General features: G+C 40.8%; 1 protein-coding gene across 12 annotated transcripts in view; it reads right to left on the minus strand.

The window, feature by feature from the left end:
• The window catches only part of cdk14 (cyclin dependent kinase 14), a 592,120-nt gene that overhangs the window by 376,539 nt on the left and 195,921 nt on the right, over window positions 1-19,660 (minus strand). For all 12 annotated transcript variants that reach the window (XM_048521834.2, XM_048521892.2, XM_059638483.1 and 9 more), the window contains one exon: window positions 18,895-18,974. In XM_048521834.2, coding sequence (XP_048377791.1) covers window positions 18,895-18,974 — 80 coding nt within the window. The remainder of the gene's footprint in view (window positions 1-18,894; window positions 18,975-19,660) is intronic.

The raw sequence follows: 19,660 nt of genomic DNA on the forward strand, positions 1-19,660 counted from the left end.
AGGGCCTAAAACTGAGTATAGCAAAAGTGTAATGAAATAATATCAGGAAAGTGAATGGAATTGGACCAAAAGTGAAATCACAGCAACATGTTAGTTCCGAAATCTGCCAAATGATGCTATCATTCAAGTTACTTTGCCTTGACAACACCAGTATTATTGGAGATAATGGGAACTGCAGATGCTGGAGATTCCAAGATAATAAAATGTGAGGCTGGATGAACACAGCAGGCCAAGCAGCATCTCAGGAGCACAAAAGCTGACGTTTCGGGCCTAGACCCTTCATCAGAGAGGGGGATGGGGGGAGGGAACTGGAATAAATAGGGAGAGAGGGGGAGGCGGACCGAAGATGGAGAGTAAAGAAGATAGGTGGAGAGGGTGTAGGTGGGGAGGTAGGGAGGGGATAGGTCAGTCCAGGGAAGACGGACAGGTCAAGGAGGTGGGATGAGGTTAGTAGGTAGCTGGGGGTGCGGCTTGGGGTGGGAGGAAGGGATGGGTGAGAGGAAGAACCGGTTAGGGAGGCAGAGACAGGTTGGACTGGTTTTGGGATGCAGTGGGTGGGGGGGGGGGAAGAGCTGGGCTGGTTGTGTGGTGCAGTGGGGGGAGGGGATGAACTGGGCTGGTCTAGGGATGCAGTGGGGGAAGGGGAGATTTTGAAACTGGTGAAGTCCACATTGATACCATATGGCTGCAGGGTTCCCAGGCGGAATATGAGTTGCTGTTCCTGCAACCTTCGGGTGGCATCATTGTGGCAGTGCAGGAGGCCCATGATGGACATGTCATCAAGAGAATGGGAGGGGGAGTGGAAATGGTTTGCGACTGGGAGGTGCAGTTGTTTGTTGCGAACTGAGCGGAGGTGTTCTGCAAAGCGGTCCCCAAGCCTCCGCTTGGTTTCCCCAATGTAGAGAAAGCCGCACCGGGTACAGTGGATGCAGTATACCACATTGGCAGATGTGCAGGTGAACCTCTGCTTAATGTGGAATGTCATCTTGGGGCCTGGGATGGGGGTGAGGGAGGAGGTGTGGGGACAAGTGTAGCATTTCCTGCGGTTGCAGGGGAAGGTGCCGGGTGTGGTGGGGTTGGAGGGCAGTGTGGAGCGAACAAGGGAGTCACGGAGAGAGTGGTCTCTCCGGAAAGCAGACAGGGGTGGGGATGGAAAAATGTCTTGGGTGGTGGGGTCGAATTGTAAATGGCGGAAGTGTCGGAGGATAATGCGTTGTATCCGGAGGTTGGTAGGGTGGTGTGTGAGAACGAGGGGGATCCTCTTGGGGCGGTTGTGGCGGGGGCGGGGTGTGAGGGATGTGTCGCGGGAAATGCGGGAGACGCGGTCAAGGGCGTTCTCAATCACCGTGGGGGGGAAGTTGCGGTCCTTAAAGAACCAGTATTATTGCAGCTTATAAAATTACATGGATGTTACTTTCAACAGTCAAAACAAACTGTCTTGAATATGGAGGCATTTGAAAATACTCTAATTAACCATGGGTTTGATGTAATCATTTTATATGTTCCTATGTGCATTTTCAAAACCTTAAAACAGTCCAGATTACCAACTCGGCATTTCCCACAGGTTTTACATCAACAAAGAATAGAGCTCACTGATCATTACTTGTTACCACACAAGACCTAACAATATTTTGCCTACAACATGATATCAAAGTCCAAAAAGAAAAGCAATAAGAAGCAACTTTAACTTAACATCAGCGTGTCCATTAACGTCGGTGTCCAGGTACACAGATCCTTGAATCGGTGTCCAGGTACACAGATCCTTGAATCGGTGTCCAGGTACACAGATCCTTGAATCGGTGTCCAGGTACACAGCTCCTTGAAAGTTGCCACCCAGGTTGACAGGGCTGTTAAGAAGGCATACAGTGTTTTAGCTTTTATTAATTGAGGGACTGAGTTCCGGAACCAAGAGGTTATGCTGCAGCTGTACAAAACTCTGGTGCAGCCGCACTTGGAGTATTGCGTACAGTTCTGGTCACCGCATTATAAGAAGGATGTGGAAGCTTTGGAAAGGGTGCAGAGGAGATTTACTAGGATGTTGCCTGGTATGGAGGGAACGTTCTACGAGGAAAGGCTGGCGGTCTTGAGGCTGTTTTCATTAGAGAGAAGGTTGAGAGGTGACTTAATTGAAACATATAAAATAATCAGAGGGTTAGATAGGGTGGATAGGGAGAACCTTTTTCCTAGGATGGTGACAACGAGCACAAGGGGGCATAGCTTTAAATTGAGGGGTGAAAGATATAGGACAGATGTCAGAAGTAGTTTCTTTACTCAGTAAGAAGGGAATGGAACGCTTTGCCTGCAACGGTAGTAGATTCGCCAACTTTAGGTACATTTAAGTCACCATTGGACAAGCATATGGACGTACGTGGAATAGTGTAGGTTAGATGGGCTTGAGATCGGTATGACAGATTGGCACAACATCAAGGGCCGAAGGGCCTGTACTGTGCTGTAATGTTCTATGTTCTATCGAAAATGTCAAGAATCAAAAATTTGTCTGTAATCCAGTGGATAGCTTAAGTGTATTCTTATGAAAGCATAACTGAAATGTTCCCAACCTAATAACTTCTTAAGTCTCTTGCTAACCATTTGAAGTTGAACTAGACTGTTGACAAATTTGACCCCAACATGGATTTTTAACTATATGCTGAAACTAGTCCTAAAAATGCCTGATCCACCTCCATAACATCTCTCAGCTCTTATCTCTCAGTTCATCTACCACAAAAGCTCTTATCATTTAGCTTTTGACATAAGCACTCTACTGCATTCCCTCTAGTTTTCCATGCAATACTTCAGGGCAGTTAACATTCTGCTGCTGATGTCATAACTCGTTCAAAGTCCTGTGCGCTTATCAATCCTGTGTTCACAGATGTGCACTGACTTCTGTTTAAGCAACACCTTTAGTTATAAAATTGTCAACCTTACTTTTAGATCAGAAGCTGGTAGTACCTATGTCCATCTCTCTAATCTCCTCCAACCTCAAAATCATCTAAGATACCTGCACTCTTCCAATTCTGACCTTCCAAATCATTCCCAATTTTAACCTCTGTGCTGCCAACATCCTAAGCTCTCTTCCTTCTTCAAAACCTACCTATCTGACCACATTCTTGTTCAATTGCTTGACACTTCCTTATGTGACACCGTGCCACATGTTGTCTCAATACTCCTCTGCAGCACCTTATGTTTTATTATGTTAAAGAAGCCATATAAAGCAAGTTTGTTGTTTGTCAACTTCAATTTTTATAAATCTATTAGATGAAAATGCATGTTTAGTGCTTTTACATTTAAAAGTGAATTTAATATTCAGCTGTAACTGCTGTTGAATACAGTTTAAAGCACAGAAACTGTGTATCCAAAATTATGGTCAACCCTGGGATGATAATAACTATCGGGAAAGAATGGTTCCGAAGTTATGTTCAAGAACTGATACAGGATTGGAGCACAAAAATAAAAGGGGAACACTCCAGTGTCATATTAAGGTTGCATTGCAATGTCAGAAATGCCCTGTCAAGAAGATAAAAATGATTTCAAGCACTCTTTCAAATAACTGCAGTTATCCCTGATACCCATATCAATACTTATCCCTTAAATCAACATCAAAAATCAATTACCTGTACGTTACCACACTGATGTTTGTACAATTTTGTGAGAATGTGTTGGCTGTCACTTTTCTCATTATAAAAGTCATTGCACTTCAAAAGTACTTCTAACGCACAATGAACATGAAATGTATTGAGAGAATTCAGGTCTTTATTTTTCTTTTGAAATTCGTTTATCGGTGTTATTAATCTACACAACCTTGCTTCCACATTGTTTCATTAAATCTCATGAATATATTGATAAGGTTCCCCATGGAAGGCTCATTCAGAAGGTCAGGAGGAATGGGATACAGGGGAACTTAGCTGCTTGGATACAGAATTGGCTGGCCAACAGAAGACAGCGAGTGGTAGTAGAAGGAAAATATTCTGCCTGGAAGTCAGTGGTGAGTGGGGTTCCACAGGGCTCTGTCCTTGGGCCTCTACTGTTTGTAATTTTTATTAATGACTTGGACGAGGGAATTGAAGGATGGGTCAGCAAGTTTGCAGACGACACAAAGGTCGGAGGTGTCGTTGACAGTGTAGAGGGCTGTTGTAGGCTGCAGCGGGACATTGACAGGATGCAGAGATGGGCTGAGAGGTGGCAGATGGAGTTCAACCTGGACAAATGCGAGGTGATGCATTTTGGAAGGTCGAATTTGAAAGCTGAGTACAGGATTAAGGATAGGATTCTTGGCAGCGTGGAGGAACAGAGGGATCTTGGTGTGCAGATACATAGATCCCTTAAAATGGCCACCCAAGTGGACAGGGTTGTTAAGAAAGCATATGGTGTTTTGGCTTTCATTAACAGGGGGATTGAGTTTAAGAGTCGTGAGATCTTGTTGCAGCTCTATAAAACTTTGGTTAGACCGCACTTGGAATACTGCGTCCAGTTCTGGGCGCCCTATTATAGGAAAGATGTGGATGCTTTGGAGAGGGTTCAGAGGAGGTTTACCAGGATGCTGCCTGGACTGGAGGGCTTATCTTATGAAGAGAGGTTGACTGAGCTCGGTCTCTTTTCATTGGAGAAAAGGAGGAGGAGAGGGGACCTAATTGAGGTATACAAGATAATGAGAGGCATAGATAGAGTCGATAGCCAGAGACTATTTCCCAGGGCAGAAATGGCTAGCACGAGGGGTCATAGTTTTAAGCTGGTTGGTGGAAAGTATAGAGGGGATGTCAGAGGCAGGTTCTTTACGCAGAGAGTTGTGAGAGCATGGAATGCGTTGCCAGCAGCAGTTGTGGAAGCAAGGTCATTGGGGTCATTTAAGAGACTGCTGGACATGCATATGGTCACAGAAATTTGAGGGTGCATCCATGAGGATCAATGGTCGGCACAACATTGTGGGCTGAAGGGCCTGTTCTGTGCTGTACTGTTCTATGTTCTATGTTCTATATCTGCTTATTCCCTAAACGCATCCATGCTATTGACCTAATGCATCATGTGGAAATGAATGCCTTTTTTTTAAACCACAGGGTAAGGATGCTTCTTCAAATTCCTTATTGACTTAATTACCATGCATTATGCTTAAGATCCTAGTTATAAGCCTAAAATATTAGACAAGTAAAGTTCCTGACAATGATGACCCTCTCTCAGATCAATTACTGTAAGCCTCTCTGTTGAGCACCACTCAGGAAATGCACTGGCCAACACGATAATACATTCCAGATGGGGAAGTTCCAATATCCATTAACAAGTGAGGATTTTTGGACATACTTAACCGAACTAACCAAGCCCTGAAGAAGACAGCTGGTAGACTTGGCTTCTGCAGGTGGCAAATGAACAAATTCTTTGAAAAATATTGAATATTTCTCCAAATTTGCAGTTGACACAAAAAGAGTGTTACGGCCAGTGGTGAGAATGACAGTCTACAGAGGGATATAGGCAGGTTAAGTCAGCGTGTATAAATAGGCATGTGGAACATAATGTGGGAAAACGTGAGGTAATGGAATTTTGGCAGGAAGAGAGAGGGGAGCTGGATATTATTTAGGTGGAGAAATATTGCAGAAAGTTACTGAATGGAGGGACTTGGGAGACCTCATACATGAATCTCAAAAAACATAGCATTCAAGCTCAGTGGCTAATAGGGAAGGTAAATGAAATGTTAGCTTTTATTTCAAAAGGAATAGAATGTAAAAAGTTGGGAGATTTTGCTAAAACTATAACAAGGCACTGCTCAGACCACAGCTGGAATACAGAGGGCAGTTTTGGCTCCTTACCTAAAGAAATATACGCTGCATTGGAGACAGTCCACAGATTTACTAGTCTGATACCAGGTATGGAAGCATTGTCTTATGGAGGAGAAGTTGAGCAGGTGGTTGGGCCTGTGCTCATTGTAATATTGAAGAATACCAAAAACTTATTGAAACATGCACAATTCATAGAGGACTGGGCAGGGTAGATGTGGACACATTATTCCCTTGTGTGGAACAGTCCAGAACTGAAAGGTATAATTTCAACAATGGGTTGCACATTTATAGAAGTGAAGAGGAATTTCTTCTGAGGGTTGTGATCTGTAGAATTCTTTATTGCAGAGTGCTATCGAGATTGGACCAAGTAGATTCAAACTGAGATATTCAGGTTTTAAACAAGGGAATCAAGGGTATGGAGTAAAAGAACAGCTGGAAAGTAGAGTTGAGGATAAGATCAGTTATAGCCTCATAGAATGGCAACTCAATGGGTTGAATGGCCTACTTTTGCTCCTACATTGTTATGGTCATCCTCACCAACTGACTTGTCACTACACTGCTGTCTATGATGACATTGTCTGCACAGAAACAGTGACAAAAGTGCCATTTTCACAGTGAGGACAGCCCTGTCACATTGTCCAACATTCCCACTGCTGAATATCAAAATCACCACAGAAACAAGGTATTACCATATTGTGCACATCAAACTCCCACAAACAGCAAAGCTGCTATTAGTTCTACATTATGACAGGCACTGTACTACACAAAGACCTTTGAATCATGACAACTGTGGTGAAGAAAACTGCACTGTAAACAATTCCTTTTTATTGATACCAGCTTTGCAATGCTAATTTTTGAAAAATCATTGAGCTTTATTCAGTTTGTTCAATTGCTATTGTGCAACATGAACTGATGTCTCTGGGTGGATACGGAAACAAAGTCGCTGGAAAAGCTCAGGAGGTCTGGCAGCCTCTGAAGAAAAATCACAGTTAACGTTTTCAGGTCCAGTCTTTCGTCTGGATGGATTGGCCAGTCACATAGTCGCTATATTGCTGCAGCCTAGGCATTATACACATAGTTACCAGTAATGTTTGCTAAACCAGCTGGTGTCTCTATGACAAGGATTTACATTGTTAAATATTCCTGAAGTTCTCAATAATAACACAACACTTTTCCATAAGAATACATATTATTAACAAAAAAGATTTAATATTTTGAGAAAAATGGTAATTATAAACTTGATAACAAAGTGTGGGGCTGGATGAACACAGCAGGCCAAGCAGCATCTCAGGAGCATAAAAGCTGATGTTTCGGGCCTAGATCCTTCTGGTCCGAAACATCAGCTTTTGTGCTCCCGAGATGCTGCTTGGCCTGCTGTGTTCATCCAGCCCTACACTTTGTTACCTTGGATTCTCCAGCATCTACAGTTCCCATTATCTCTGATCACAATTATAAACTTGTACAGTTTTTAAAAAAAAATCTGAATCCATGGAATGCTAGAAACATCCTTATCCTTTGTGAAATCAGAAATTTGGCAGCAGTGGAACTTATATTTAAAAGTTCTCTCACTGCAGATATATTTCTCCACAAGAATTAAGAACTGTCATTCATTTGATCAAGTCTGCTCTGCAATTCAATACCACAGTTGATCTGCTTGTGGGCCATAGCTCCATTACACTTACACACACACACACACACACCTGATCAAAAGTAGCTTTGACTTCATTCAGCCTCCACTGTCCTACGTGGAAGAGAATCCAACAAAGCCACAACCCTCAGAGGCAAAAAAAAGCACCCTTTTACATTTAAAGTGTATGATGAGATCTCCCATTTAAAACGGCCTTATTTCTGAACTCCCCAACTAGGATGTCATTGGCTAGGCTAGCATTCATTGCACATTCCTGACTGTTAAGAGTCAACCCCATTTCTGTGGGTCACGTGTAGGCCAGGTAAGGATGGCAGTTTCCTTTCCTGAAGAACAATAACGTAGCAGTTGGGACTTCTCTGACAATCAACAACAGCTCATGGTCACCATTACGCTCTTATTTCAAGTTCCACTCCCTGCTGTGATGGGTCTTAAACCCTGGTCCCAGGGCATTACCTGGGTCTCTGGATTAATAGTCTAGCTGCAACACTGTGAGGATACCACATTCCCTTACCTTACATCGATATCCTGGTTTACTGATCCATCCACCAAGGGAAAAAGTTACTTCCCACTACACTTATGCTCATTCAAATGTTACACATTTCAATCATGTCCCTTCTCAATCTTCCTTGCTCCAATGGGTAGGCTGGGGTTGTTTTCAATCACTCTTCATAACTAAACCTCTGCAGCCCAGGCAACATCATCCGAATTCTCCTCAGCACCCCCTCCAGTGCAAACACATCCCTCCTATAAAAGTGGATTCCAGAACGGCACAATATTCTAGCAATGCCCTAACCAACTTTTTAAACAGTTTCAACATTACCTCCGTGCTATCAAACTTTATGCCTAAGCTAAAGTCAAGTATCCCAAAATCCTTCTTAACTAACATATCTACCTTTATTTCTACTTTAAGGGACCAGTGGAAATGTGCACACCAAGGTCCAGCTGATCCTCAGGTGGTTCCCAAGATGCCACCATTTATTACAGTCCTTGGTTCGGTTTGTTCTGCCAGGACGTATCACCTCTCACCTATCTGGACTGAAATCAATTTCCCATGGAGTCCCTATCTGACCAGTCCATCTACACCTACTGCAACCCAAAGATACCCTCCTCACTATTTATCATCCCACCAATTTTCATATCATCCACAGCTTTACTGATCAACCTTCCTACTTTTAAGCTCAAATAAGTCCTGTATACCACAAACAGCAACAGTTCCAATGTTAATCCCTGTGCAACACTGCTGGACTGAGGTTTCTGGTCACAACACCTCAACCATTAGCCTTTGCTTCCTGTCATTCAGCTACTATGGATCCAATTTGCCAAAATTTCCTTGGATCCCATGTGCTCTTGCCCTCACTATCATGTGGGAACATGTCAAAAGTTCTGAAGTTCAAGCAGACCATGCCAAATACATTACTGTTGTCTACACAACTGGTCGTCTGAGGAATTCAATCAACTTGTGTCAGATATGATACCTCCTTAATGAAACCATACTGACTGTTCTTTATTAACCCCATTTTTCCCCAAATAATTCTATTCCTCAGTATTGCTTCCAATAGTTGATAAAGGAACAAGGGTTTGTGCTGTTCATTGCATAATTCTTGAATTTGCCTTATAGATCTCATCTCCAAACAGCTGAATCTTCCAACTAATGTTTTTCATAAACTTGCATCTGTAGTCCTGGACTTCACCAAAGAACAAGAGACGGAATTGCTTAAACCTGCCAACTCAGGCTATAATTTTGCCTTCACTCCAAGCCCCAAAGATGAAAATACCACCTTTATTAGTTGTCGATTGCTTTTGGAGAATTTTGAAATCCATGGAATTATATGGCAAAGAAAGAGGCCATCTACTTCCGTGGGAGCTCAAAAGAGCTATTCAAATGCATTTCTACTTTCCTACTTCTTCACAATGACCCTGCAGATTACTCCTTTTCGAGTATATATTTGATTCACTTATGATGGTTGGCATTAATCTGGTTTCCAATTCCTTGCGGTGTAATTAGTTTTAAATCTTAATTCAATACAGATGCTTTTTGTCAATCATTACAAATCCTTCTGAATGCCTTCTGGTTACTCACAAAAGTGGAGATAATTTGTTCCCCCCTGTATTCCTCATTAATTTGAATAGCTCTCCTAAATCATCCCTTAGAAGTATCCAGTACAAACAGTAAACCTAACAATCTAAGATCAATACACGAGTCATCAGATTATAACATCTTCAGTAATATCTCTAATACATTCAGAGTCATATAGCACAGAAACAGACCCTTCAGTCCATGTTGGAGTACTGTATGTAGTTCTGGTCACCCTGCTGCAGGAAGGATATTATTAAATTGGAGAGGGTGCAGAAAAGATTAAGGATGTTACCAGGGCTGGAAGGTTTGAGTTATGAGAAGCTAGATAAGCTTGGGCTTTCAAAAAAAAATCTGAAGCGTAGGAAGTCGAGGAGTGACCTTACAGAAGTTTACGAGACCATGGCAGCTACAGGTAAAGTGAATAGCAAAAGCTCTTTTCTCCAGGGTGGGGGAGTTCAAAAGTACAGGGCGTATTTTTAAGGTGAGAGGAGAAAACTTTAAAAAGGGACTCAAGGGGCAACTTCTTCCACAGAGGGTTGATCGTGTGTGGAATGATCTGCCAGAGGAAATATTAGATGCAGGTACAGTTACAACATTTAAAAGACTTTTGGATAGGTACATGATGGATGAAAGGTTTAGAGAATAAAGGGCCAAATGCAGGCAAATGGGACTAGTTTATTTTGGGAAATTTGTCATATCTATTTCTTTATATCTAATTCTTCAGCAAATTCTCACAATAGCAATAGGTTTGCAGGAACCTTTCTTTTGCAATCAAAAGTCTGGTGCATTTAACATTTACCTACGTCTTTACACTTTCTCGTAGTATCTCAAATGATTCCCACATCATTGTGCAAAGGCAAGAACTAAAATGGAAAGAAAGAATAAAAACAAAACTGCATTTGCAGCTTTTTTAACCTCAGTACATCGCAAAACATTCCAGAGGCGACTTCTGAAGTACAGTTGATGTTGGGACCTGCGGAATCTTTGAAACAAGATTTCAAACAGGAATGAAAGAGAGGTTAGATAATAAAATGTGAGGCTGGATGAACACAGCAGGCCAAGCAGCATCTCAGGAGCACAAAAGCTGACGTTTCGGGCCTAGACCTTCTGATGAAGGGTCTAGGCCCGAAATGTCAGCTTTTGTGCTCCTGAGATGCTGCTTGGCCTGCTGTGTTCATCCAGCCTCACATTTTATTATCTTGGATTCTCCAGCATCTGCAGTTCCCATTATCTATGAAAGAGAGGTTATCCATTTTGGCTGTGGGATAGATGCTTAACAGGTTACTACATCTTCCTGGCCATCCCTTTATCTAGTCGTAACAAGGAGTTATTTTCATCCTGAGGGTGCGACACTGAAGTGGCAGCTGAGATCATGTGCTCAAACCAACAGTCAAAACAGCAACATTCAAATGAGATTAATTCTGAATTCGGGAACATATCAGAAATCAAGGGAGACAATGGTTAGCAAATCTGACGGCCAACATCCACAGCACAGTCACCATTCCAAGACACTAGCGAGTGGCAACTCAAGGAATTACCTGATGACATTACTTTGTTTTTGATAACATATTAACAATCTCAAGCTAAAAAGATTAACTTGCACCCCAAAACTAGCAATTCCCTTCAACAAATAGTTTTTGCACAGGCAGCAACTACCTTGAGAAGGTCCTGGAAAGGCCTCACAGAGGGAGTGGGTTCTGGTAAGGCCTGGCATCAGAAACACAGTCTTTGTTCAGCCTTACAGAAATAAAACTTATTTTTGCTGAAGCTCTTCATCAGGACAATTTGCAAGAACACCAATTCGATGACATAATACTTAAATGGCTTGAGTGTGCATGGAAGGCCATGCAGATGTGCACTGTACCTGCTTCAAAACACGAAATAAAATGGGTGACCACCATTCGCTGGTTCATTTCTCAAGATAATGTCGAGACTAGAGTCAGTCTGATTGATTTAAAATTTACACAAAGCTTTGCAACTAACTGTCAATTCTCAGCAAAGGGAACATTCTCAATGGCAATGCTACATCTTCTCCTGCAATATTCAAGTTCCATTCTACTAAACAAGTAGTTGCAGCCTTTGTTGACTTATCCTTTGTCTGTGGTGTACAGGTGTGCTACTGAAACTCTCCAAAATCATTGGAGTGAAGACCCTATAAATAATCACCTCTATTATCAGCAATCAACAGTTACATACATCCTAGAGATCAAATCAGCTGCCTACACATAACCAGTGGGCTCTCACAGGGATCTGTCTGCACATCAGCTCTCTCAAACGTATATACCCGCAACTTCCCTCACAGCGTCACAGTTCGTCACATATGTTGATACTTAGCTCTCCAAGCTAAAGAACTACACAACACAATACATTCTCTAGAAGCAGCAGATTCCACACTGCTCCACCTGGTCCATTCAAAAGTTGAGTACTGCTTTAAAGGCGGATTGAGGAACTGCCTCACAACATGATAGGTATCTACGTCCTGGCAGAAATGAAGATCATTTCAGGGATTTTGAGATGAAAACAGTTCACATGGCTTCCTGGGCTGGCACTTATCAAACCTGCTAATATATCCTCCCCAAAAAAAAGCAGGCAACAGCTAGTGCAGCAGTACCACTGACACAGGACCTCAAACTACCCACTCATTTCACTTCCCAGCTGAAACATGGCTCCACACTACAAATTAACAATTGCCCTTTCTCTTGGAGCACCAGCTGACACATTGTAAATAAACATCAACTGTAATATGGTAACTGGACCAAGTGGTAAGGTTCTAGGCTTCAACCCTCCAGAAAATCTAGACAACTCTCAACTACTTGCCAATGGGCTAGAGAAGGGGGAACACGAGGAATAGCTCAATGTAATTGCGGCCATCCAAGTCAGATCATTATTCAAAAGCCACCCAAATGAAACTCAGCCCTGTTAGATCCATTCCAATATCTCAACAATTAAAATTCTGTTATCTGAAACTTTTGAATGGATTGTTAACCTGGATATCAAGCAATAAGTGGTTCACCGGCTACAAGTGAAAAACAGTCCTCTAAACCAAAGTGTAAACTTTAAACCAGCTGCCTTGCGATTCAGGCTCGAGTACTGCCATTCAACAAACAACCTGTACACACACTGAAACTGTGAAAACTGCTTTAATTTAAGCATCCTACGTCAATGCTAAACGGAAGTGTTTTTAGTAGTTTAAAATTTCCATTTATTGTTCTCTGGCTGTTAAAATTGAAAGAAGTTTAGATCTTTAGTTAGAATTCATTTCCAACGACAAATTCAAATTAGGTTTATAAAATCATGACGGTTGTGAATAGCCAAGATCTTTACCCCAGGGTGGGGTAGGGGAATCCAAAATCAGAGGGCATTGGTTTCAGATGAGAGGGGAAAGACTTGAGAGAGGACCTGAGTGGTAACTTTTTCCACAGAGGGTGGTGCATGCATGGAATGAGCTGTCAGAGGAAGTGGAGGAGGTTGTACAATTACAATATTTAAGAACATCTGTTTGCAGTATATGAACAGGAATGGTTTAGAGGGATATGGACCAAATGCCGGCAAGTGGGACTAGGTTAATTTAGGATACCTGATCAGCATGGACGGGTTAGATCGAAGAGTCTGTTTCCACACTGTTTAACTCTATTTATTCAGGTAACTAATACAGGTCTTAACTCAACAAAAAAAAAGGCGTAAGTTCTGCAGTCAGGACATGTTCCCAAGTATCCCTGTGCAGGTTGGCAATAATGCCCAATGACTGGCATTGTAATAATATTAAGTGTGCCTGGGCAGCTCTTCACGTAAAAGGAACATTGTAGCTCTGATGCTGTGGAATGGCAACAGCAGCAATTCTTTGGAGGGATACAGCGCAGTTGATTTATTTCGTGTGTAACTTGTTACACGATACTCTGAGAAGTGTGGTGCAGCACCACCACCACTTTGGTGCCATTTTAAAAACAAAAATAAACTTAACAGAATATAAAGGCGGATAAAAGAAGAAAAAACTGTCCAAATTTACTGTCCCTCTTGTTAAGTGCTCCATCGCGGGCCACAGGCCTGGTGACCAGGAACACATCCCTTTCACCACGCCATCGCTGGGATAAAAGTCACCTCTGTTTAGCACCATCTCGCCTCCAAGAACACAGTCACCGCTTTGTCCTCACTAGACCTCGTCAATGTAGATGCCACCAGGTACCGCTCCAGACGAAATCTGACAGTGCCTCAAGCCCACTTTGGGCACAATCTCGCTGATACAGCTGGGTATCGGTTATGCAACTGGCCCAACCTCACCCTCACCACCACCAGCTCTACCTCCATTAATCTGTTTTAGACCCAGGTACTGCCAGGAACCCAACTCACCTCCAATATCACTTCCATTTGGCCGTTCTGGTGGCATTGAATGGGCCCAGCAATGCTGTTGCTGCGACCAAGCTCTTCATCAAGAGGTAAGTAATAAAAGATAGCAGACAGTAAAAGAACGAACAAGAGGGGGATAAAAAGAAAAACCAAAAAGAAAAGCGGACAGGTCCCAGGCACAGAAACCCTACTCCACCACAATCTTATCAGACGGCTCATTGTTTGACAGTGTTGACAGATAATATACTGAGCATCAACATCTCCAACAAAAAAAATTAAAGCTTTTACAGGAATCGGTCACCCCCAGAAAGGTGGCATTTTTCGCACTTTCTGGACCTAATCCTTACTGTTGCAGAAACGCTTAGCATGCCTTTCCTAATTCCTCAATTTATTAATCCCCTCATTTGTAAACTTCAGCTCAAACTCTACAGTATCTATTGTATCTGCTAATAAAATCTTGCTCTTCCTCTGTCCTCACTCCCACACACTAGAATCTGCAAAACCCACAACTTAAAAACTTTTAATTTTTTAAACTTCTCTATCACTTCACTCCTTCCCTATCTGTAACTTCTCACAGCGCCACAAACCCCAAATCTCCGCACTCCTCCAACTTTGTCCTTGTCTAATACTCACACCTTTCTCATCACTACTAATGTGCAGAAACCTGGTGATGCAAATAACAGGGAAAGTGACCTTCACAGTAAAGTGCTGTCAGTTATAATAGACCATGAAATGGAATGGAAAACTGCCCAATTCTCATCTGAAATGTAACCACCATGGAAGAGAATTCAACAGCATAAAAGGGCAATTACGTCAAAACAGAAAACAATAAAGGGTCAAATTTATAGAAAATTGCCAAAATACCCATCACCGATTTTTCTGCACTACTGAAATAGCCATGTATACTAGTTAGCTTGCAATTTTAATGGATTGCTACAGATGTGAAATGCTTTTTATTTATACAAATACAATTCTGTAATGGCTGTAGGGATTAGCTATGTCTACCCAAATAGTCACAAATACCAACAGGTTTGATTATATTGTGATTTAGAATTGCTTCACAAATAAGATAGAAAAAAACAAGTGATTTTGAGAAGCACTACACATGCTCTAGCCCAACTTCCCCTCCCCAAAATACAAGAAAAACAAATGCTTAGAAAACATTGAGAGTATCCATGAATTGAGGTGCAAGCATTTAGTAAGGAGGGTCTCCCAAATATAGAAGATCCACAGGGTGACATGCTTTCATTTCAAAACTAGTGGAATCCTGAAACCTTCTTCCAAAAGGCAACTGAGATTGGAACAACCAAACATTTTTCTTTAAATTGCACCTTAGTCCTAATTTCTGGAGAACCATTTATTCCCCATTTCTTCTGCTCAATCTGGTGTGGCTTCGAGCAGATGGCTAATTTACTGCAGAACCAATTTTGTTAAAAATCAGACTTAATACAGTCAAATTGAAATTGCTCAAATCTATTTTATTCACAATCTATACTAAAGAGGAAGGGAAGACTTTCACCTTATTTTCTGCTAGATTCACAAATTAGATCCAAGGTTTAAATGTATTTCCTGCTCAAGGCGCAAGTGCAGATATATGTAATGACAAGAGAGTGCATAGAAAACAAATACAGGCAGTAAAAAAATCAAAATGACAGTGAAGTGTATAAAACATTGTGTTCATTTTCTAAAGATGCATCAGATTAGAACTTAGCCAACAATTTTTTTTAAAAAGAAACTTGGTTTTCAGAACAATGATATTTCCAGAAATGAAGACGGTACAGATGCTTTCCAGAAACATCCACACACTTCCAAAAGAACTAATAAAGCATATAAATATTCTACATGTGCTTAATTCATTGAGATATAATGGATATTAACTGATTATATTACAATAGCCCTTTTCTAGTCATACCAGCTAACTGAAAAAACAAAGCTATTTGACTAATCATAAAACACTTCACATGTTCATAACCACATATGCCAATGAAGTAAGGTTAAACAAGATTTTCACAACATGCAATGACTAAATCTGCAATTGCCCAACTATATGACTGAGTTCATTACAACCAAATTACCAAGTTAAAAGAATGCAATTTTCAAAATTACTGCTGCTACAGCTTCCTTCAGCAAAAGAAAGAAAGAAATAACCTTCTCTTTTTAGCTTTAAAGCACTGGTAAATAATTATTTTGTACCTTCGCAGAATTTAGTTCAATAGTACAAAACTGTGCATGAAATGATACCCACAAATAGTTAAAAGCGTCTTAACCGTTGTTTGTGGAAATAAAATAGTCCCGTGAGTAGCAGAAGTTAACACTAGAATTGAACATTTTGAAAAAGCACAAGTAAGGAACTGAAAACAAGCCAGAGTTGGTCAGATGAGGAAGAAATAAATGGATTATGTGGAAGAAATATACATTATGGATACAGCCACAAGACAGTGCTGCAGGCCACAATCAACTTTAAAACAGCATCTTTGACCACATTTTTGCCTTTAACCAAAAACCCTCTACAAATCCCTAATGACCAGCAGCTAAAATAACATGCTACGAAGATATACACATCACATCTGTGGAAAAATGAATCCGTATACACCCATCCAAGTTGTAACTTGAGAAGTCAAGTACTCTTAGCAATCACTTGCATTCATTTAATAACTTCAATATAGGAAAATCCCAAAGGCCTTTAGAAACAAAAAGAAGTGAAAATGGAAAAACAGTGATAAATGGATAATGGCACATAACAGTGATTAGGAGAGCAATGGCTAAAAATCTGTTCTGAAACAAAGGTTGTACAGACGTTTCTAAAAAAGTGGATGGCAAAAAATATTTTGTCGTACGTGGGTCTGAAAGGGTTAAAACTGAACACTACTATTAGCACTGCCCGCAAAAAAAAACGACGTCATTGATTTTGTGGACAAAACATTTTAATACCTTGGCGGAGCCAAACCTAACCTCTGGTCTTCCTCACTTTCTTTGTAACCAGTTCTGAGGAAGTGTCACTCGACATGAAACAAACTCTGATTTCTCTCCACAGATGCTGCCAGACCTGCTGAACTTTTCCAGCATTTTGCTTTTGCTTCTGATTTACAACATCTGCTGCAGCTGTTTATGTTTTCTTTGTCATCATACCTACCGTAACCCGTGTTACAATAGAGTGGGTTAAAATATAAAAAAACCAAAAATTTTAAAATATGACCACTCTTCACCTGGTTGAAACACCCATAATTGGCTGCCAACGTGTAACAAACAATATCTTGTTAGCCACAAAAGACTTTTCTCATTAGACCAAAGGTGGTTTCTCTCCACCTCATTTGTCAAATGGGTCATGCAGTTTCCAGCACTTCAACAGGATGTTGGCTGCAAACAAACATCGCCATGAGCAACAGCTCCCTGTAGCCTAGTGACCTGGCATGACCATACCATATGGTAGGCAACAGTGCAGATTTAATTTGACAATTCATCCAACAGAAAGTGAACAATGGTGTGAGATCTTCAAGTTGCTGGCTGACAAAGCACAGTGAGTGAAAGATTGTTTCCTTAAATTTGCTTTTTCAACAGTTGCAGTCTTCTAAGATGTGCAGAGGAATAAAAAATGAATATGAGATCCAGCTCCTGTTATTGCAAAATAATTTCATTTCACTTCTCTCAATGCACAAGAGTAGCTTTTGAAAGAGTTCATTTGTGGATTCATGAGTCTGGCACTGTTGCCTCTCCAAGCTGGATATTCACACTCAGACAATTCATGAAATGTGAAAATCAATTTAAAAACAGCAGATGCAAATTTTATGATGCTGACTTGGTTGCCTGGTTTCAAAGTTTTAGAAAAAAGGGACATTTATATTCAGACAGTTTACTGTGGTCTAGATATCCTCCTGGACTTGCCTCAGTCATAGGCAAGCAATGCTGGCATCGACTTTATATCAATATTTATTTTTGTTTTTAAAAAGAACACATTTTAGTCCATAGGTCTCAGGTATGAAAGTCAGGTAGCAGAACTTAAAGTATGAGTGGCAGATAATGAAGACTATAGATGCTAGTAGTTAGAGTTGATAAAATGTGGAGCTGGAGGAGTACAGATCAGGCAGCATTGGAGAAGCAGGAAAGTCGACATTTTGGATCTGGACTCATCAGGACTTTGTGCTCCTCCAGCTCCACATTTTATCATCTTAAAGTGGGAGCGTCTATATTTACCAGAATGATCACAGAGCAAAATATTTGTTTAACATTAAATTTAAATTCTAAAGAGAATTAAACACAAGTTATGCTAACTTAAATTTATCTTTAGTTATCGTAGCTATTTGCAATAAACAGAAGTAATCATCATGAATCATTAATGATTCTATAAATGGAATACGTTGAAATGGTATCATTTGGGAATCATTTATGCAAGCTCAATACTTGAAATGGTGCTTCAAAAAGAAATTTCACCATGCCATCACACTCCCTACCCCTACTTTCTAGTCCTAAGGCATTACTTACAACAAAACTTAATTGATCACTCCAAAACATTACATCCTAATGCATATTTACCCAAACCATGGGTTGAGTCAGTAATCAAATGACAGAATTAGCAACAGAACTGCACAACACAAGATTCTGGTGTTAAGACTGCCTTTGTACAATACTACACGTATATTAGGGCATTCAACAGAGTTGAATGTTTCAACGTACCTCAAGCACAAATTAATAAAAACATTTTTTGCATCTTTTGAAACTTGGTATCAAGAGGAAACATGTGGAAATATGCACAAATATATCATAAGAGATGAGTTTTAAGGGTCACATTAAAAAAAAGTCTGATCAGGGCAATGTGGTTTGGGAAGGTTATTCCAAGGTTTAGGGCCAAGCCAGCTAACAGCAAGGCTGCCAGTGATGTTGTAATTAAAATCAAAGGAGTCTAACATGCCAGCATTAGAGTTAGTCAAAACCTCCAAGGCTTAATTGTAAATTTGCAGCCAGGTACACTGATAGAAAAGGGTAAGGCCCTGAAGGAATGCAGACACAAAAACTGCACAATAGCACGTATCAAATGTGGCATTTATACTATAGTAAAATGTTACCTTCTCGAATTGCTGTGAATGGGGTTCCTTCCTCTTCTTGTAGCCTGATGACCTTTAAAGCTACCAACTTCCCATGAACCCTGAGTTAAGAAGAAAATATTAGTATCAGATAGCCAACCAAAACAAATACGTTTACTAAGAATAATAAAATGTGAGGCTGGATGAACACAGCAGGCCCAGCAGCATCTCAGGAGCACAAAAGCTGACATTTCGGGCCTAGACCCTTCATCAGAGAGCTCTCTGATGAAGGGTCTAGGCCCGAAACGTCAGCTTTTGTGCTCCCGAGATGCTGCTGGGCCTGCTGTGTTCATCCAGCCTCACATTTTATTATCTTGGATTCTCCAGCATCTGCAGTTCCCATTATCACGTTTACTAAGAAGATATTTATTGCTACAAATAAAATATTTCAGAATTTTCAAATAGCCATGCTTTCTTGAGATGCTATTATTTTTTAATTCTACCTCAAACATTAGTTCTTAATTAAAATGTTAAAACACAAATTAACATACAACTGTTTATACAAGGACAAATATTGGTGGAAACCAGTTTCAATCGTAGTCGAGGATCTCAATGTGACATTAACAAATGGGTCACCTTTCTATCTGGAGTAGAGATCCCCAAAACACATGGGGCTTGTTCCTTTTGTTCTAACAATGGTCCAAGCAATATCCAGTTCAAATTCAAAGTATATGGCGTTCACAACTTCTATAAAAATAGTCGCGTTATTGAAATGCTTGGAGTGATCAACTGATCACCCTTTATCAGC

This window comes from Stegostoma tigrinum, chromosome 2 (genome assembly GCF_030684315.1).
Source record: "Stegostoma tigrinum isolate sSteTig4 chromosome 2, sSteTig4.hap1, whole genome shotgun sequence".
Classification (NCBI taxonomy): Eukaryota; Metazoa; Chordata; class Chondrichthyes; order Orectolobiformes; family Stegostomatidae; genus Stegostoma; species Stegostoma tigrinum.